At 39.3% G+C, this 21,891-nt stretch overlaps 1 protein-coding gene across 5 annotated transcripts in view; it reads right to left on the bottom strand.

Annotated features, from left to right (window-relative positions):
- Positions 1–932: 932 nt before the first annotated feature.
- Positions 933–21,891, bottom strand: part of LOC110913863 (probable elongation factor 1-gamma 2) — a 38,677-nt gene continuing 17,718 nt past the window's right edge. For all 5 annotated transcript variants that reach the window (XR_004869996.1, XM_035978824.1, XM_022158686.1 and 2 more), the window contains one exon: positions 933–1,351. Coding sequence is in view for 4 of the 5 variants with exons in the window: in XM_035978824.1 (XP_035834717.1) it covers positions 1,091–1,351 (261 nt within the window). In the remaining variant the exon portion in view is untranslated. The remainder of the gene's footprint in view (positions 1,352–21,891) is intronic.

Consider the following 21,891-nt stretch of genomic DNA (forward strand, 5'->3'; position numbering starts at 1 on the left):
TATATTAAAAACTATATATGATTAATACATAATTAAATCATACAAACAATTGACAAATTGAACTGTGAGGCTTAATATATATTATGCAGGTATATGTATTTAACTTGATCAACAATCGCTAACAATAAAAACATGTGTGAACTTTAAAAACCAGCCTCTTTATAAAGTTAAAACATCAAAAATAGCAAACAAAATGAAATAACTATATCAAATTTAATTTAATTAATACATGAAGCAAAGGATCAAATAATACGTTACATTACGATACCGCCAATTGTTATAGCAACTGAAAGAGAGAAGTGTGTTGCCATAGGGACACGATAGGAATTCCATTAGTGTGTGTTTGATTCGTAATGATATCAACACATACTATAGAAAGCGGAAGGTAGAAACGAATACTATAGAAAGCAAAAGATGGAAACCAAAAATAAACCATAGAGTTTCAATACAAAAACCGAAAAAAGAGTCTATATGAAAAAGAAACCATGTAATTAAATGGATTTTTATTTTTATAACTATTATTTATTTGGGTAAATAAAACATTACATATGTTTGCCTTTTCTAATAAATAAATAAAGTAAAAGACCTCAAATAAACCTTCGAAGTATTGAAGGTTCCTTCATTTGACATAGGGGTGATTTCGGTACCAACCGAAAATACCGGTATCGAAAATCTCAAAAAATAGGTACCGGTATCGGTACCGAAAAGCGTCAAAAGTCGGTATTGATTCAGTAATATAAAGGTCCCAGTTTCTCATGTAGCTTAAAACAATTATGACCCATCTAGCTTAAATACAGCATCATCAATATTGAAATAGTGACTACTTGTTTAATGGATATATAAAAAAAAGAATATCGACTTTGATAAATTGAGAACCTACAATTCGCCTTTTTTTTTTTAATTAAAAACCGTCATCAAACAACAGCAGCAAGTCACACAAATCATAAACATTTGCTGAATAGATGTAATGCTTATAGCATGACCAATTATATATAAGTAGTGTACAATAGATGTAATGCTTAGTACCTTGTGGATGCGGCAGTATAATAAGCATCACAAATGAAGCTTCCACCCAAAAACTACATACATTTTAACACCCTTTTTTCTGTAAATATATACCTTTGTGTGCAACCTCACAGAAGTTAGACATAGTGTTAGAGTAAAGCCTCTTCCGGTCATCCAAAACCATATTACTCGGAGGTAATAAATCAAGAGGGTTTTTCGGCTTAGACTTCGGTGCCTCTTCTTCTTCAACCAAGGTGACACCATCACCGACCAAGAAAGTGTGTGATGCTAGATAGTTGTTCAAAGCATCGAAACCTCTCTTCAAGCCAGCAATAGAGCTCTCAGCCTTTAAAACATGCACTCAAATATATCATTTAAAGGACATATAAAAAATAAAAAAAGAATAAAGGATACAGAGAAAAAAAAAACAACTAACACGTTTAATATAGGTGCCAAATCGCATTCTTGGATATAACCATCCTCTGATATGTGCATCAATCTCAAATGAAGAGAAGTCAATACATTGCTCGATTTGAGATTGTGCATATATCTTAAATATATAAGCTTCATATGTGACAACTCGTACCTTGAACCCGTTTTTGTATTGTAGGTAACGTATGTGAACTTGGTTGACTGATTAAATGATTAATGCTATGACATGTGATTATATGAACTTTGTGAATAATGAATGTTATGTATGTGTTACGTGTATGTATGATAAACACACAACCCGAACCGCACAACACTACACAACCAATCGCATAAGCCCTTTTGGGCCGGATAGATTGTAATCGGACTTTAAGGCAGCCCATGTTGGGTCGGCCCATCCCCTACTCGTATACACTTGGGGTATGGTAACTACCCCACACTTTTGGCAAAACACAATACACACACACAAGAACCCTAGCTTCTCTCTCTCTCTCTCGCTCGAACTTGACGGCACAAGACAACCGAGGAGCATTCTTTGTTCGGATCACCCTCTTACTACCATTAATCGGTTAGTGTACTTATGATTGTTGCATGATTGATTGATCTATTATGTTGATAAATGATTTTTGTACTAGAAATCGACCCACATGTATGTATTGAATGAGGATGATAATCGGTTAGTCTTGTAAATCGTTTAGGATGATAATCGGCTATTTGCATATGTGAATCGGATGAGTGTAATCGACTGTTGTTGATGTTTTTGGATGGATATCGTTCATATGTTTGATGCTAAGGATCAAGAACACGAATTTAGACTATATGTTTAAATGTTTTGAATATTGTTCATGTTGAATCAGATTAGGGTTCATACGAATTAGTGATATAATTGCTTGTTTGATCGAGAATTTGGATGTTGTGAAACTGATTTGGTGTTAATTGATTTCTATAAATTTGGAAACTATTGATGATAATTGATAATTGTAACCGAATAAGCATGATATCCGGATAATTAAACGAATCGAACAAGGTCTCTTGGTCGTACAAGAGGCCCACACGTACAAGGCTCCGGGTCGCACAAGGGAGCCTATTCGCACAAGCTTACCCAATCGTACAAGATCCTTTGGATCGCACAAACCGTATAGTTGTTAACTGTTGGGCCTTAAGGCCCAAGACACGATCGCACAACCCAATGGAATCGTACAAGTGTCTGGATCGTACAAGGACACTCGGACCGCACAAGTCACGTAATTGATATTTAGTTGGGCCGTAGTTATGTTAGATGATTATCGTTTTGTTATTGGGCCGAACAAGCCCAAGTCACTCGCACAAGGCCTATAAATCGCACAAGGCTGACCGGACCGCACAAGTTCGCTTATGTGTTATATATTTGGGCCGCATATGTTATTGGATCACTTATACTATTTGGGCCGGGATTTATGTGGATCGCACAACATGTTGGGCTAATTACATTTGGGCTAATAATTGAAACGCACAAGTATGATTTCATTGTACTCTTGACTGTTTACGTGCTATACGTGTTTGCTATGATTCATACGTGCATTACTTGAACCAAACCTGACTTGTATGGTAACCCTGTTAGGACGTGGTTGACCACCCTTAGTTCAAGAACCCCTTTTTGTGTATCTGCCGAGCAACCCAAGGTGAGTTCACACTCTTACCAAGGCATGGGATTCCCGGGGTGTTGGGAATGGGATTGATAAGGATAAGGTTGAATAGATTCAATACGGACTCAATTACTAGACTACCATACCATCGTCCTCGGTTGTGCAGGATACATACGTAAAACCTACGTATACTCAAGTTACTCACTGTCCTCAGGTTGCGAAGGACACTCACGTAAAACCTACGTGAACTTATTATACTCACTACTGCCTCGGTTGTGTCAGGCACTTACGTAAAACCTACGTAAACCCCCGCGTACTCCTATCCTCGGTTGTGAAGGATACTTACGTAAAACCTACGTAAACCCCATACGCGCTACTGTTCTCGGTTGTGAAGAACACTTATGGTTACGCATAGTCTAGTGGATTAATAACATGGGAAGCCCCCACCAATAGAGACCAATATCGGCCCAGTAGAGCCACATGTTACATACGGACTTACTGTTATGCATATTCTTACTGTGAACTCGCTCAACTAGTTGTTGACTCTCTGCTGCATGCCTTGCAGGACCTTAGGTACTAATGGAGCTTGCACAAGGAGGAGCAGGTCGTTGTGGGCAAATGGATCGTGATTACTTATTAAACACTTATGACGTTTCGAACATTAATACTTATGTTGGGTTTTACATTAATGCTTCCGCTACACTTACTTACATTGGTTTTGATAAACACCTTTCGTATTGATGGATAACATTTACTATTTATTTATATCTTCATTATGATTGGTGGCTTGATCCTGGTCATGTCACGCCTCCAAGCGGTGGTACTCCGCGTGTGGATTTTGGGGGTGTGACAGATTGGTATCAGAGCCATTGGTTATAGAGAACTCGGTTTTAATATGGGAAACGTTTTATTAAAACCAGACTATAACCAAAACAGTGCTCTCAATGATCCACAACGACGTTTCGCTCCACGTGCAAGACTCGACATCCTAGGTAATAAGGTTTATGTTTATTACCTGCTTGCTAGAAACGTATAGAACTTTGCTCGTAGTACACTTAGATACACATGATACTATTACATGAGAATACCTACGTGCTTACACTTTTCTGTCATCGCCCTACTCGCGAACCATTCTCACTTACGCTACTTTTACAATGAAGATCATGTCTGGACGAATTAACATGACTCAAGCCCAGCTAGAGGCTCTCGTTCAAGCTCAAGTTGCTGCGGCACTTGCAGCCGCCCAAGCAGGAGGTATATCCTGTAGTCATAGCACACACTAGGATCTTTAGATCCTACACTCTTAAGCTAGCTCTTGTGTTTAAACTTTGTCCTATTCGTACACACTAGGTCAACCAGCACAGCAACCAGTCTGCACTTTCAAGAACTTCATGGACTGTCGTCCAAGTACATTTAGTGGCACGGAAGGGGCGGTTGGACTCCTCCACTGGTTTGAAAAGCTCGAGTCTGTGTTCGAGATGTGTGAGTGCCCTGAGGCTCGCAGGGTGAAATACGCCACTGGCACGCTAGAAGGAATAGCACTAACTTGGTGGAACGCCCAAGTTCAGATTTTAGGGTTGGCAGCTGCTAACGCCACACCCTGGAATGATTTCAAGGAACTGATCAAGAGAGAGTACTGCACTCGGGAAGACATCCATAAGTTGGAGGACGAGCTTTATCACTTGAAGATGACTGGGTCAGAAATCGAGGCTTATACCAAGAGGTCGAACGAGTTGGCTGTGCTGTGTCCAACTATGGTGGACCCTCCATACAAGCGCATCGAGTTGTATGTGACAACCCTCACTAAACCAGGTATCCGTACGATTTAATTAATAATTAATTGCTGCTTAATTACTGTGCTTACTTGAAATTACTGATGAACTGCTACTTGACTGTTGATACTTGTACATATCTGCATCTTACTTTGATTTCCGTCACTACATAATTTACATGCTGTACTCTAGTGACAAACATGATGCACAAAAGCACAGTAGCACCGTGACCGGATAACCTATTGAACATGCTGATAAAGCCAGCATCAGGCAAACACTGCCTCTAAGGCCTGTATGGGCCAGAAATATTTTACTACACCCATAGTGAGTGTAGGGATACAAGGGTTGTAGAACTGCGTCTCTAGGAATAAGATATAATGACTGGATGTGCCTAAAACGTACTCTAAGCACGAAACACAGCACTTTTATTTATATACTAGCTTCTGGCTAACTAACAAAGTGCCAAAACATGAGGAAAATATTCCTGACACTTTGGGAAATAAGATGTGTCACTAAAAATGTTATTTACAACACTTAAAAGCTTATTTAAGCACTTTAACGGATTACTATCCAACCAAACAACCGGACTTTACCCGGAACATAAAAATATTGACATTAACAATATTGGTCTTTTTCTGAGCCAGTCAGGGTCCCTGAATACCCTAACACCCGCATTAGAACGCATCACACCACTAACCGAGTTAAACCCTAAACTTAACAAGATTAACCTAACTAATGTCTAACTATTTAGTTGGATTTGAACTAGTACCCCCCCCCCCCATTGAAATCGGCCAACTAGTGGGGACAAGAGATGATTTCTTTTGATTAAAATATTATAGTTGCCTAATATCTTGGAGACATGAGAACCAATGGTTAAATATCATAAACTTTGTCTATAAGTAGCCTACATAATCCATCATATTCATCACCACTTAAACTCTCACACACACACTCCCTCTTGCTCTATAACTCTCGGCCGAACTCCCCTCCCCCTCTACATCCATTGTCGGCTCTTGATCATTCCATTCCAACATCATACAAGTGTTCAAGGTCACGCATAAGGAGTCTTGGAGCTAACGGAAGGCGAAGGACCTCGTTATCTTGCTTTTATCCACCACTTCTTCGCATAGATTCTTCCCTAGCCCCGAGCTAGAGGTATAACACTTAAAATGTGACAACCGGTAATTAACGCCTTTTAATTATGAGATGAACAAACATTTAAGCAGATAACAAGTAGTGTTTAAGGCACGAATTAACTTAATTAGGCTTTTGGAATGCCTAGGAGCGCTTATCTGACGCTACAGTGCGCGTATGGCGATTTCTGGAGAAATCTGCGAAATGATAAATGATAACAAACTGACACCGTACAAAATATTGACAACGTTACCAAATACGAAGTTTATACATATAAATTATACATGTGATTGTGGTTTTGCGAAATTGTCGTGCTTCCAAACGTCATAAAATGCGAACGTGAACGAAAAACGTGATAGTAAGAACGCATCGACAACGAAACAGAAGCATCAGACACGCGTGTTAACTTGAAAACTGAAATATTTTAATATATTTAGCTTTGCTTTCGAATTCTAATGCTCGCAGTTGACAACAGATCGAAAAACAGATTTAAAACGACGAACTACTCAGTTTACGGGATTTAACGCGACTGACGAGTATACGCGCCTATTAATGACTTATAACGTAAATTATAAGTACATTCGACCCTAAAATAATATTCTAATACATTTTACTACGATCGTGTTCGAAAATGGGCTTCGTAGATGTATCGGGCCACACGAGAAGCGGGTTTGTGGGCCTGAGGCCCAAGCCCACTAAAATCCATACTTAACCTAACTATAAATTAGAAAGCAAAACCCTAAACTCCTTCGTATACATCCGCACACCACAAGATCTGCCCTTTTCTCCCATCTTCCTTGATTCTCTACACATCTATATCTGAGCACACACACAGACAAGAATTGTATAGGGATTCTTTGAAAACCTTATCAAAATCAACAATCAGTTATCCAGTCTTCACATTCCCACAATCAGGTCTCAAACCAAGCAGCCCCTCTTCCTCTCTGTTGATAATCCGGCCGCCGGTGTCGGAGTTCCGGCTCCGTGATGATCCGACGGGCACCACCCTTCCGTTATACCCCGCCCCCCATCGCGTGTGCAACTCCGATGAAAGAAGAGGGAGCCGCACATGGCGGCAACGTAGCAGCAGAACCGGGACGAGAAGTGAGAGACGAAGAGAGAGATAGACTGAGAGAGAGAAGGAGAAATCGGAGGAAGAAGGGGGCAGCGCCGCCGCTGCGGCGACGGCAACCGAGCTGGTGACAGTGGTTCTCGACGGCAACGGACCAGTGGCTCCGGTTGTGTTGGTGTTGACGATGATGGTGGTGGCCGTCGTCGACGGTGGCGTGGCGGTGGTCGGAGTCGCAATCCGATGGTTAGCACAGTTCAGGTCAGGTTCAGTTCAGCTTGCTTCTTCGAATGATATGCAATTTTATTTTGTTTCGAGTTTTACCTCGGGTCTTGCAGTTCCAGTTATAGTTCAGCGGATCAGATTGGTTTGGAGTGCGGTCAACCTTAGCTCCTGTTCAAGATTCGGTCAAGTGAGTTCGAGTTTTGGTTCGGACTTGTTTTTGTGTGGTCCAACTCGGTTGACCCGGTCAAACCGAGTCAACTCGGTCAACAGGTCAACGACAGTCAACACGAAGGACCCGGTAAAGTTAAAGCGTAGCGAAATAGTTTCGTTATATTTTATATAGTTAAACGCGAAACCGAGCTCGACCGATACCGTTAGTGATTAGTTATGTTTTATTTTATCGTATTTGATAAAATTTTAGTATATGTTGAATTGATTTGGATTATTGTTGAATTTTGACAAAATACGACGACTTTTACTGTCGGGGTAGTCGAAAAACAGAGGAAACTCTGCCCGATTTTTGTTAAAAACCCGTAACACGAAACATATTTTATTCTAAGAACGACAATTATCTAAGTTTGCAAAACGAATATAAAGGTACATTAAACTTTGGCGACGTTTTATTGTTTGTAAAACGAATTTACGACACTTCGACAAAACACGAATTACAAGTCAACGATAACTCGAAAACTTTTGTAAAACAAATTTAATTATCTATATTTATTTCAAACATCGTTCCTTGTATAATGTTTATAAAATAAATATAATTGTTTATATTTATTTCCAATGTCTTTAACTCATATACTTTTATAAAAATTAATGTAACATTTTATATTTATTTCAAACGACGAAATTCGAGATTTATATACTTCAACCGTTTAATATTCGAAAATTATACAAAATAAGTATAATTAATTATATTTATTTCAATCGTCTAGAATACGAATCTATTTTTATAAAAGGAGTATAGTCGATTATATTCATTTCAAACGTCGAGTTTTCGAATATATGTATATACGTATATATATATATATATATATATTTATTTATTTCCATCCTACGAAAACTACAACGGTATATTACCGTATCATATACGATATTTCGAATACATATCATTTCATTTACGCCTTCTATTAGCGATGATTAACACGGCTTCACACACACACACACACACTTATATATATGATTATATACATAAATGTATATAATTTCTAAACGATTCGAAAACTAAGTTGTTTTCGAAAATTAGTTTGATCTTAATTATCAATGGGATCAAATAACCGAAGTTCGGTTATTTCAAATCAAAGTAGTAGCACCTCCGTAGAGTCGTCTTATTTATGACTCGGTAGAGCTCGGACACGTAGTTTAACTACGTCGTTTATTTAGAAACTTATAAGTATTCTTTGGTAGGAATGTCGTAGGATGCATGCTAGCAAGTTCACATTTTTGGAACGACACCACGAAATCACGTTAAGCTAGCTTTGCACAGGAATGTCAAGGTGAGTTCATAACCCCCACTTTTTACTGTTTTACATTTTTATAAATGTTTTCGGGGGTGGAAAGACATGCAAGTTTTGCAAAAGTAAACAATTTTTCGATAAGCGAAAACCTCATATTTCTAAACCATATTGCGAATGGATTTCAAGGAACTCAAATGGTTTACGAACGGTTTATACTAAACATACCGGTTTTACATAACAAACACGTATTTTCGCAAACGTGCATGATTTTCATGACTAGTGACTGGAATGTCCTAGTTACTACAACGGGACTGGGTTGGTCTGCGTACGAACAACAAGACAACCCAATGGGTTTATGTCCCCCTTTTTCTTTTGAAATACATATTAACTAGGGTATGATTAAGCTATGGAATGAACTCTTGGATCACGTGCGAATAGGCGCTAACTTAGGCACCATTAATCCTTTTAAGGACCACGGAACAGGGGGTAGATCTATCGGGTACGGGCGAGCCCCACTCACGGTCCTTGTGCGGCCACTTAGAGTGCTTTTGTGTCCCTGTCGAAGTGAATCGACACTTAAATCGTCTACCGGGTTGAGTGCTTCCTATGTCGGCACACATATTAATGTCTTAGCTACACATTAATGATCAACATGTTCATAGACGCATTACATACCTACTTATAAACTGAACTTTCAAATGTTTTTAAGATTCATTTGATGTAAACTCACAAGTACATGGATTTACAAACTTTAGTAACGGTTTTCAAGTTATACCTAAGTAAGAGGAAGCGCTGATCCTGCTTACAAAGGTTCGTTTGGGCTCGGCCCATTCTCTCTCGTGCAATGCACAAAGACTATTGTGGGCTAGCCTCACAGTTTTTCATATATCATGCCAAGAAAATAATTTTACTGTATTTTCTCAACAACTTTAAAACCGGTTATCAAAAAGATTTATTTTAAATCTTTTCAAAACAAACTATGAACTCGCTCAACTTTATGTTGACTTTTTCGCATGTTCTTTCTCAGGTTGCATTTTCAAAACTATGGAATGGTTGGAATAGGAGAACCCATGGGAATTCGAGTACTTAGCGGCGTTCATTTTCAAGAAGTCTTAGCTTATTTGCTTCCGCTGTGCAATGAAGATACCGGTCCAGTCACGCCAGCTCTGATATTTCGGGGTGTGACAGATTGGTATCAGAGCATTAGGTTTCAGCGAATTAGGTTTCTGTAGAGATAACTAGGCTTTAACCTCACTATCCTCTAGGGACTTAGATATCAAGAATTGAACACAGACAGAACGCCTAAGACTCGAATATGGGTTCCAACCGTTGCCGAAAACAATGAGTCAACATTTTGGTTTTTAAACATACACGAGTGCTGTGTTTAATACACGATACACAAACAAATACATACAGAAAGCAAAATTTGAGAGTTTGATAACATGCATTTAGGACCTTTGGAAACTTATGTCGAAACTCATTAAAGGTCCTCCCTTAGAAACCGTGACTACTCGAGCAAATACCATTATATTATGCCTTCTATGCTATTTCACTTACCCGAGCAGGTAATCTACGTGGAACGGAACGCTATTGCGCAACTATACGTGAAACATAAACTATACGTCAGCGGATGTCGAAGTACATCACACACGATTTTCGAGGCAAGGCCTTGGGGAAAACACACTTGGGCACGACAACAATGATGTTAATTCTGTCAGCGAGAGAATTACTGATCGAAATGCGGCAAATTACCACGTGATCCTGCAAACGACACCAAACACGCTGAGGTACGTTTAAACAAGATTTCGCAACGATCGATACTTAGTCTAAAGAGACTCGCAACTATTGGTGCTGCACAAGAAGTCACGTGTCTTCGCATTCCCCCTACTTCATTAATGGCGAATACGCTATGTTCGACATTCCATGGTAATGTCACCTAACAACCGACCATCACACGAAGTTCCAGGTAAAGTCCTTAAACTACTTGTATTGAAATTCTGACTTTCGCATATAACGAGTAGATTTTCGCATTTCTACTCCCCCTAATGATCCTTGCATCACGAAAATTTTCTTTCATAGTAGCGAATACTCATTTGCTTCATTATTAACGAATTCATATGTTACACATGCGTTGTTTGTTAAGCATGTGGCTTCACTCGAAATTGTTGCTTTATCAACGATCAATATTGTTTCGCTATGTCGATTATTGCATTGTGATTTGGATGATTTCATTGTTGCAAAGCGTTAGACTTCTTGATGTCGAGTCAACGAAACTTGTTGAAACTCTTTTCCTTTTCAAGCTACATACATGGTTTTTCGTTGTGGCCATGTCGAAACTTTCTTATTGATACATGAATTCATTGTTGGATTATGTTTCAACCAAGTTCAATTGATTGAACTTGCTCGTAATATATATTCGATTCGAGATTCCATATGATGGATTGAGGCCATCATATTCGAAATAATCCCAACAAGCACTTCATTTGCTTTGAACCATAACATGCTTGTTTGGTCTTCGACTTCATTGAATCATTTCATTGATCACGATCACCTTGTGGTGACGTTCTCACAAATTTGAAGCTTGTGCTAATCTCGTTGCTCGCATCATGTACGGATTTAATTATTTATTTATTTGTTTATTGATACTAAATCCGCTTTATTGGTTTATCATATTAAAGTAGTCTTAATACAATCGTGTGTTAAGATAATGGTACACAAATTCATGTTATAGATTCTGGTGTACCTCCTAACGGTTCTTTCATCGATCAAACATTTTGTGATATTTATCGCTCTTTCATTTACGATCGAAAAACATTATTTATTTATTTCATCTTCGGTTGAAAATCCTATGAGAATTGTTTGAAACAAATATTCAGATTTACTTCGTTGAACTTCTCACTTGTTTTCCAAAACACCGGTGATACTTGTTCGATCACCGCTATTATTGAATTATTTCAAATCACTACGACACCTTGTGGTGTCGGTATAAACTAGTAGCTTGGGCTAATCATAATCGAGCGTTTCATGCAAAACACATGTGATATTTGTTCGATCACCGCTATTGTTGAATTGTTTCATTCACTACGACACCTTGTGGCGTCGGTATAAACTTGTAGCTTGTGCTAATCACAATCAGCCGCTCATGCGAAACTACGTATGCTCTTTGTTTGACTCATCATTTAAATGGTCTTAATGCAACTATGTATTAAGATGATGATACACCAAGTTTGGTTGTATTTCATTTTGGTGTATCCTTGCAACACGTTGATTTTATTCATTTAATGGTTCGATGGTTGATAAGTCATTTTTATGATTCTATCTATTTGAGTTTGTTGAATTCGAGTTTCATTTATACAACAACCAACACCTGTTTCTGTTGGCAGTGAATTCTATTGTTTCAAAAATTGATTGCAGTTGTGAACGTTCATTTGGAATTCCATTGGTTGAATTTCCTCTTTTGTTTAACCCCGTAAACTTGGTCACATTGGTAACAGTCTCACTATGCTTCGTTTACTCGACATCGATTTCTGGAACAAACTCAGTTGAACTGTTGGGTTCTTATTAATGCAAAATGTCCTTTCACTCACGTAATCTGAATAAGTCTTGACTTGATTACGCGGTCATTCACTTTGGTATTATTCGGACTTACCTAGGAACGTCACAACTCTGAGGAGACAACATACTCTAAATTTCGAGGACGAAATTTCTGCAACAGGGGGAGAATGTGACAACCGGTAATTAACGCCTTTTAATTATGAGATTAACAAACGTTTAAGCAGATAACAAGTAGTGTTTAAGGCACGAATTAACTTAATTAGGCTTTTGGAATGCCTAGGAGCGCTTATCTGACGCTACAGTGCGCGTATGGCGATATCTGGAGAAATCTGCGAAATGATAAATGATAACAAACTGACACCGTACAAAATATTGACAACGTTACCAAATACGAAGTTTATACATATAAATTATACATGTGATTGTGGTTTTGCGAAATTGTCGTGCTTCCAAACGTCATAAAATGCGAACGTGAACGAAAAACGTGATAGTAAGAACGCATCGACAACGAAACAGAAGCATCAGACACGCGTGTTAACTTGAAAACTGAAATATTTTAATATATTTAGCTTTGCTTTCGAATTCTAATGCTCGCAGTTGACAACAGATCGAAAAACAGATTTAAAACGACGAACTACTCAGTTTACGGGACTTAACGCGACTGACGAGTATACGCGCCTATTAATGACTTATAACGTAAATTATAAGTACATTCGACCCTAAAATAATATTCTAATACATTTTTCTACGATCGTGTTCGAAAATGGGCTTCGTAGATGTATCGGGCCACACGAGAAGCGGGTTTGTGGGCCTGAGGCCCAAGCCCACTAAAATCCATACTTAACCTAACTATAAATTAGAAAGCAAAACCCTAAACTCCTTCGTATACATCCGCACACCACAAGATCTGCCCTTTTCTCCCATCTTCCTTGATTCTCTACACATCTATATCTGAGCACACACACAGACAAGAATTGTATAGGGATTCTTTGAAAACCTTATCAAAATCAACAATCAGTTATCCAGTCTTCACATTCCCACAATCAGGTCTCAAACCAAGCAGCCCCTCTTCTTCTCTGTTGATAATCCGGCCGCCGGTGTCGGAGTTCCGGCTCCGTGATGATCCGACGGGCACCACCCTTCCGTTATACCCCCCATCGCGTGTGCAACTCCGATGAAAGAAGAGGGAGCCGCACATGGCGGCAACGTAGCAGCAGAACCGGGACGAGAAGTGAGAGACGAAGAGAGAGATAGACTGAGAGAGAGAAGGAGAAATCGGAGGAAGAAGGGGGCAGCGCCGCCGCTGCGGCGACGGCAACCGAGCCGGTGACTGTGGTTCTCGACGGCAACGGACCAGTGGCTCCGGTTGTGTTGGTGTTGACGATGATGGTGGTGGCCGTCGTCGACGGTGGCGTGGCGGTGGTCAGAGTCGCAGTCCGATGGTTAGCACAGTTCAGGTCAGGTTCAGTTCAGCTTGCTTCTTCGAATGATATGCAATTTTATTTTGTTTCGAGTTTTACCTCGGGTCTTGCAGTTCCAGTTATAGTTCAGCGGATCAGATTGGTTTGGAGTGCGGTCAACCTCAGCTCCTGTTCAAGATTCGGTCAAGTGAGTTCGAGTTTTGGTTCGGACTTGTTTTTGTGTGGTCCAACTCGGTTGACCCGGTCAAACCGAGTCAACTCGGTCAACAGGTCAACGATAGTCAACACGAAGGACCCGGTAAAGTTAAAGCGTAGCGAAATAGTTTCGTTATATTTTATATAGTTAAACGCGAAACCGAGCTCGACCGATACCGTTAGTGATTAGTTATGTTTTATTTTATCGTATTTGATAAAATTTTAGTATATGTTGAATTGATTTGGATTATTGTTGAATTTTGACAAAATACGACGACTTTTACTGTCGGGGTAGTCGAAAAACAGAGGAAACTCTGCCCGATTTTTGTTAAAAACCCGTAACACGAAACATATTTTATTCTAAGAACGACAATTATCTAAGTTTGCAAAACGAATATAAAGGTACATTAAACTTTGGCGACGTTTTATTGTTTGTAAAACGAATTTACGACACTTCGACAAAACACGAATTACAAGTCAACGATAACTCGAAAACTTTTGTAAAACAAATTTAATTATCTATATTTATTTCAAACATCGTTCCTTGTATAATGTTTATAAAATAAATATAATTGTTTATATTTATTTCCAATGTCTTTAACTCATATACTTTTATAAAAATTAATGTAACATTTTATATTTATTTCAAACGACGAAATTCGAGATTTATATACTTCAACCGTTTAATATTCGAAAATTATACAAAATAAGTATAATTAATTATATTTATTTCAATCGTCTAGAATACGAATCTATTTTTATAAAAGGAGTATAGTCGATTATATTCATTTCAAACGTCGAGTTTTCGAATATATGTATATACGTGTATATATATATATATATATATATATATATATATATATATTTATTTCCATCCTACGAAAACTACAATGGTATATTACCGTATCATATACGATATTTCGAACACATATCATTTCATTTACGCCTTCTATTAGCGATGATTAACACGGCTTCACACACACACACACACTTATATATATGATTATATACATAAATGTATATAATTTCTAAACGATTCGAAAACTAAGTTGTTTTCGAAAATTAGTTTGATCTTAATTATCAATGGGATCAAATAACCGAAGTTCGGTTATTTCAAATCAAAGTAGTAGCACCTCCGTAGAGTCGTCTTATTTATGACTCGGTAGAGCTCGGACACGTAGTTTAACTACGTCGTTTATTTAGAAACTTATAAGTATTCTTTGGTAGGAATGTCGTAGGATGCATGCTAGCAAGTTCACATTTTTGGAACGACACCACGAAATCACGTTAAGCTAGCTTTGCACAGGAATGTCAAGGTGAGTTCATAACCCCCACTTTTTACTGTTTTACATTTTTATAAATGTTTTCGGGGGTGGAAAGACATGCAAGTTTTGCAAAAGTAAACAATTTTTCGATAAGCGAAAACCTCATATTTCTAAACCATATTGCGAATGGATTTCAAGGAACTCAAATGGTTTACGAACGGTTTATACTAAACATACCGGTTTTACATAACAAACACGTATTTTCGCAAACGTGCATGATTTTCATGACTAGTGACGGGAATGTCCTAGTTACTACAACGGGACTGGGTTGGTCTGCGTACGAACAACGAGACAACCCAATGGGTTTATGTCCCCCTTTTTCTTTTGAAATACATATTAACTAGGATATGATTAAGCTATGGAATGAACTTTTGGATCACGTGCGAATAGGCGCTAACTTAGGCACCATTAATCCTTTTAAGGACCATGGAACAGGGGGTAGATCTATCGGGTACGGGCGAGCCCCACTCACCGTCCTTGTGCGGCCACTTAGAGTGCTTTTGTGTCCCTGTCGAAGTGAATCGACACTTAAATCGTCTACCGGGTTGAGTGCTTCCTATGTCGGCACACATATTAATGTCTTAGCTACACATTAATGATCAACATGTTCATAGACGCATTACATACCTACTTATAAACTGAACTTTCAAATGTTTTTAAGATTCATTTGATGTAAACTCACAAGTACATGGATTTACAAACTTTAGTAACGTTTTTCAAGTTATACCTAAGTAAGAGGAAGCGCTGATCCTGCTTACAAAGATTCACTTGGGCTCGGCCCATTCTCTCTCGTGCAATGCACAAAGACTATTGTGGGCTAGCCTCACAGTTTTTCATATATCATGCCAAGAAAATAATTTTACTATATTTTCTCAACTACTTTAAAACCGGTTATCAAAAAGATTTATTTTAAATCTTTTCAAAACAAACTATGAACTCGCTCAACTTTATGTTGACTTTTTCGCATGTTCTTTCTCAGGTTGCATTTTCAAAACTATGGAACGGTTGGAATAGGAGAACCCATGGGAATTCGAGTACTTAGCGGCGTTCATTTTCGAGAAGTCTTAGCTTATTTGCTTCCGTTGTGCAATGAAGATACCGGTCCAGTCAATCCAGCTCTGATATTTCGGGGTGTGACATAAAACACCCTCTCGAACTAATCTAAGGTGGTTAATAAGATTTGTAACGGTTAAAACTCGGAAACTTGCATTTTGAATCTTTAAAGTCTACCAAATACATGAATCTTGTTGGTTAAAAGCTTAATAATTGTGTAAAAGATGTAGTACTTGAAAGATGTGACTATTTAGGCCCGATCTACGTTGTGGTAGCTCGGATCACCATTTAACCCGGTTTGGTTAAGATCATGGATCTTGACATAAGCTTGTTTCTGACGGTACAAGGGTTAAAAGGTGAAACTCTACCACACGAGAAGCATGAACTTGTGTAAAAGTATTTTTACTTGTAAAATAGTGTTTAAAACTAGCAGATCTACGTATCTGCAAGTGGTATTTTCAAAGGACCAAGTGTCGAGAAAATCATGTTTTCTAAAAGTCGGATAACACACTAACAAGTATGATTATTACAAACCACAAGTGTATAAACACTTGTGAAATGAAAGATCCGACAAAATAACAATCTTTGTGAAAGATGACGGGAAGTTGTAAAGATGGATTTATTCTAAAAACGAGGTTTTTACAAGATTAAGTTACTTTATACAAAGATCCACAAAATATAACGGGATCTACACTATAGTTTTCGGAAAAACCACAAGTTCATGTGATTATGCGATTTACATACTTGTCGACTAGTTTGATGTGTCGGAAATTGATTGATTGATTAAAGAAGTGTTGAAATGATTTTGTAAAAGAAAATGATACGCTTGAAAGCGTGGCCACCTCCAGTTACAGGGGAAACTCTGGCGAAATTTTTCTAAAAACCTAACACTTAGAATTATTTACAAGTGTTAGAATTATTTTGATATGTTTTCAAAATATATTTCGCCATGACTTTATTTACAAATATTCGGAGGTGGGATTTTCACAAAACTAAACGTGATAAATATATATTCGGTAAATATATTTTCACCACACTGTTTATGATTATTTTGTGAAAATACACAAATATTATTTTTAGAGTAAAAATAATATTTACAAACGTTGACAAATCCAAAATAATACAAACGCTTTCACGATAAACATATAAGTTACAACGGTAATTATTATTACCACACGATTACTAAAACGTAACTTACGCATTATACGGAAATAATTATGAACGCGTATTTTATCAACGTATTGTTTTTGGGGAAAAATTATGTGAAATGGAAATATAATATTTTTGAGAAAAATATTTATATTTGGAATTAGAAATGAAAATATATTAAGCGAGACTTAATATTATAAATTGAACGCACATGTATTAAATCCCCCATCCTTGGGAAGGAGATTAACTACCAAGTACATGCAAAATATAAACGCGAAATAGTTGTCTAACTATTTCCCAAAAACCTAAACTATAAAGCTAAGGCACGGCCATCCGTCTAATAGAATTAGTACATGTAGGTCGTCGCACAGCAGACATTCGGAGTACTTGGTAGAGACGCACTGACTGTGAGTTCATGTCCCCCTTTTCTCTTAACTGTTTTCAGTTTTCTAAACTGTGGGGGTGAAATACATGTTACTTTGATTATGATTACTTTATACATGGTATGGTTAGCGTAAGGAGGGTTACTACTTAGATCATGTGAATGGGTAGGCGGAAACTTGAGGTCATTAATCCTCAGGGTAGATCTATTTGGGTGTAGCGAGCCTAGTCCCAGGCCCAGCATCACGGACCTTGGGATGACTTTGTACCCGACGCATAAATCTGCTAGGTTTGAGCCTTCCTACTTGCATTTCACACATATCAATGGCCTTGCAAACCATTGGTGATCTCTTTTTCCTTATTTGCTACATACCAGGATTTTGATAAATACAAAGGTTTATTTACTCACTTACGCATGAACTCGCTCAACATTATTGTTGATTTTTCAACTTACATGTATTTCAGGGAATTAAAAGGTCTGGCACGGTATGGCACGTTTTCCCGCTGCACTAGTTTCCAAGATCATCCGGGGTTTAGGGAATGTGACTCTTTCCTGGACAAGTCACAGTCCTTAAACTGTGTTTATGTTATGTTTAAGTTCGTAATGTTTGTTGAACAAGGATATGGTTGTTAGGGCGTGTTTCCCGTTAAAACAATGGTACTGTATTTGGTTTTTAAAACTTAATGGATGATTCTTGCATGTTTTTAATTCATATAGCTTTGTTATGATTAAACTATGGTATTAAGAAGTCACACCAAATTAACCACGCTTCCGCAAAGCCAGGGTGTGACAGCTTGGTATCAGAGCTCTGATCATAGCGAACTAGGATTCATTCTCGAGTCTAGACTATGATCACTAGGGCTCTCACGAAAACATTTTTACTGCATACCACTTAAGTCCAGATCCAAAACCTTTTTATAAACAAATGTTGAGCACATTTTATTATTTTTAGGCTCAGTCTTGGAGGCTGAGGCTCGGTCTTGGAGGCCGAGGCTCGATCTTAGAGATCGAGGTAGATGTTTGTTGTTTTAGGCTCGGTCTTGGAGGCTGAGGCTCGGTCTTGGAGGCCGAGGCTCGATCTAAGAGGTCGAGGTAGAGGGCTAGTGAGACTAGGGAGAATAGGCTCAGCCTTGGAGGCTGAGGCTCGGTCTTGGAGGCCGAGGCTCGATCTAAGAGGTCGAGGTGGATGATAGAGCAGTCTTAGAGACTGGGAGGAATTTGGCTAGTGGGACTAGGAATGTCAGTCTAGGAGACTGGGAGGCTAGTGGGACTAGGAGACTTATTTGATTGTTTATTGTTGACTTACATGTTTATATGAATATATGATTGATTATTATACGTATATGTGTTTGTGTTACAAACGTCATGCTTTCATCATGTACTAGAAAGATGGACACTATGAATCCCATGGCCATAGTATCAGACGACATAGTTTCATCGGAGCACGAGGTGTACGTTTCCGATACTACCGGCACAGACGATGACGACTTTCAGCCCCTCTGCGCTGCCTGATGTCGTAGCAGAGCCTACTGATGGCCATCTTGTTGGGAATTTGCCACTCACGGTGATCCCTGCTCCTGTGCCCCTTGCCGCTTATCCCATTGTTGATATGCCCCCCCCCCCCCCCGACGTGGCCTCTGACGACGATAACGATCTACTAGAAGAGGACCCATTCGAGGGCGAGGCCCTATTGCTGCTGGTATTAGCCTACTGCTTGCGGACGCTCCTGCAGGGGAAACTCATGCCCATTCCCCTGTCCCAGACTCATTTGAGTTCCTGACATCCGCATTTTCGCATATACAAGGAGTGCAGCACCATTCACACGACGCCGACCCTGATACGGCATCATCAGCTGCACCGTTTCCCGCACACAGCTTTGAGTTTGATCACGGTATTGAGGGTGATCTTGTTCTTCCACCTGGTTTTGATCCAGACCATGACCTTGAGTTCATACACCTAGACCAGCCCTTGGAGGATCCTATAACCCTCTATGATGGTTGATCCAGCTGATTTTGAGATGGAGTTGGTTGATCCGGAGCCAGCCGTGGCCCTTGAGCCAGGCGTTGCTCCTAACACCGCATTGGAGCATGACCCGGTTCATGCCGATGCACCTGCTGTTGCTCCTTGATTGATTATCTGCTTGGACGAGAGAAAATTTGGGGTAACTGTACAAGACAATTTATTATTACGGGGGCCCACGTAATAACGACTTGTAGTGCACAGAAATCCTGGTTGACTCTGCGGGTCAAGCTAATGAAAACCAATGTAGCAGGATATAACTCGAACACGAATGACCAAGGCGATGAAGTCTCGACTTCATTCTATTTCAAGCAACAAGCCAAATTGGCAAGCCTATGTGAAGGCTCAGAAAATTTATTTCCCCACCCATACATTGAGTATATTTATGTGTAAAATTGGGTGAGTACATGATGGCTTATGGTGCTATGTATCTCATAGACAATTGGAAAGTTGTCTAACCCACTTCCTGCCATTTCGGCAGAAGAGAATGCCACCCAGGCGTGACACAAACACCAGTATGTTGCCAAGGATAGAAGCCGAGTTGCAAAAACGCAACTCACAGGCAATTGCACGACATGAAGCTCTCCGCTTTTAGCACAGCAATGGCACTACTGGAAATAATCCCCAGCTGACCGCACCTATAAGCAGTTCCTAAACTGCAAGCCTTTGAACTTCGACGAAACAGAAAGCGCCATTGCATTTGTTCGTTGGTCCGAAAAGATTGACTCTATTCTAAGAAAGACTAACTGTTCGCCCCAAACAGAGTGATACCTTTACCTCGAGGTCATTTCTAGACGACACACTCTCATGGTGGGACCATCAGGTTCAGGCCCTTAGCACGGATGCTACTTATGCACTGAGCTGGGACGAGCTCAAGGAAATGATTGAGAAGAAATGTTGTTCTAGGACTGGAATTCAGAAGCTTAAGGTGGAGTTCTGGAATTTGAAAATGGACAGACCAGAGATTCCTTAACATGTCCAGCAATCGCACGACTTGCCTAGGGTCGTCCCCTACTAAGTCATTATTGTTGTATGATACAGTTATGTACGTGTAAGCTTTACATTGTGGTCTCGATTTGTGGTAATGCAATCGCAGTATTCTCATCACTTGTGATGTTCGGTCTATGGTTTATGTTCTATGACATGAGATGTTATGTGGCTGATTTATTGATAGCATGAGATGTTATGTGCTGATATTGTTGAATACATACGTACATTTTACCTGCTACGACCTAACCTACGTGAAACATCTTTTAGAAGATGCCACCAAGACGCGAAATGCGCATGCCCACCTCAGAGGCGGAACTTCAAGAGATAATTGCTGCAGTTATAGCACAACACGAGGCCCTACGCTCTGAACCTAGCAGAGGTACCTCAGAAAATAACGGTTGTCCCTACTGGCACTTCCTCAACTACAAGCCTCCGAAGTTCGACGGCACTGGAGGTGCCATAGCTTTTGTGAAATGGATTGAAAGTATGGATTCCATCTTTCGAATGAGTGGTTGTACGCCGGAACAACAAGTCCTATACGTTTCTGAGTTGTTTCAAGATGGAGCTCGACTATGTGGAACCTTCAGGTTCAAATAAAGGGCGAAACCGCAACATATGCATTATCATGGGATGAACTGAAGGGAATGATGCATAAGAAGTATTGCTCCCAAGCGGAAACCCAGAAGTTGGAAGGGGAATTCCAGAGCCTGATGATGGAAGGTCCAAAAATGTTGGGATACATGCAAAGACTTCATGATTTGGCCCGAGTAGTTCCGTACTTGGTGGAACCAGAATTGAGGAAATTAGGACATTTCATTTGGGAATTGGCACCTCAAGTCCTGAGCTTAATGACAGCATCTACGCCACCAACAACTACGGCTGCAAGTAAGATGGGCTTGGCACTCGTTACGGAAGCCATAAGACTAGAAAAACTTGCAAACCTTGATAGGGAGACTCAGGTAGAGTCTTCTGGAAAGAACAAAAGGAAGCTTACCGAAGATACCCGAACAAATAATGATGAACAAAGATCTATTCGAGGTTGTTTTGACTGCGGAGACAAAGGGCATTTCAAGAAAGATTGCC

This window comes from Helianthus annuus, chromosome 2, assembly GCF_002127325.2.
Source record: "Helianthus annuus cultivar XRQ/B chromosome 2, HanXRQr2.0-SUNRISE, whole genome shotgun sequence".
NCBI lineage: Eukaryota > Viridiplantae > Streptophyta > Magnoliopsida > Asterales > Asteraceae > Helianthus > Helianthus annuus.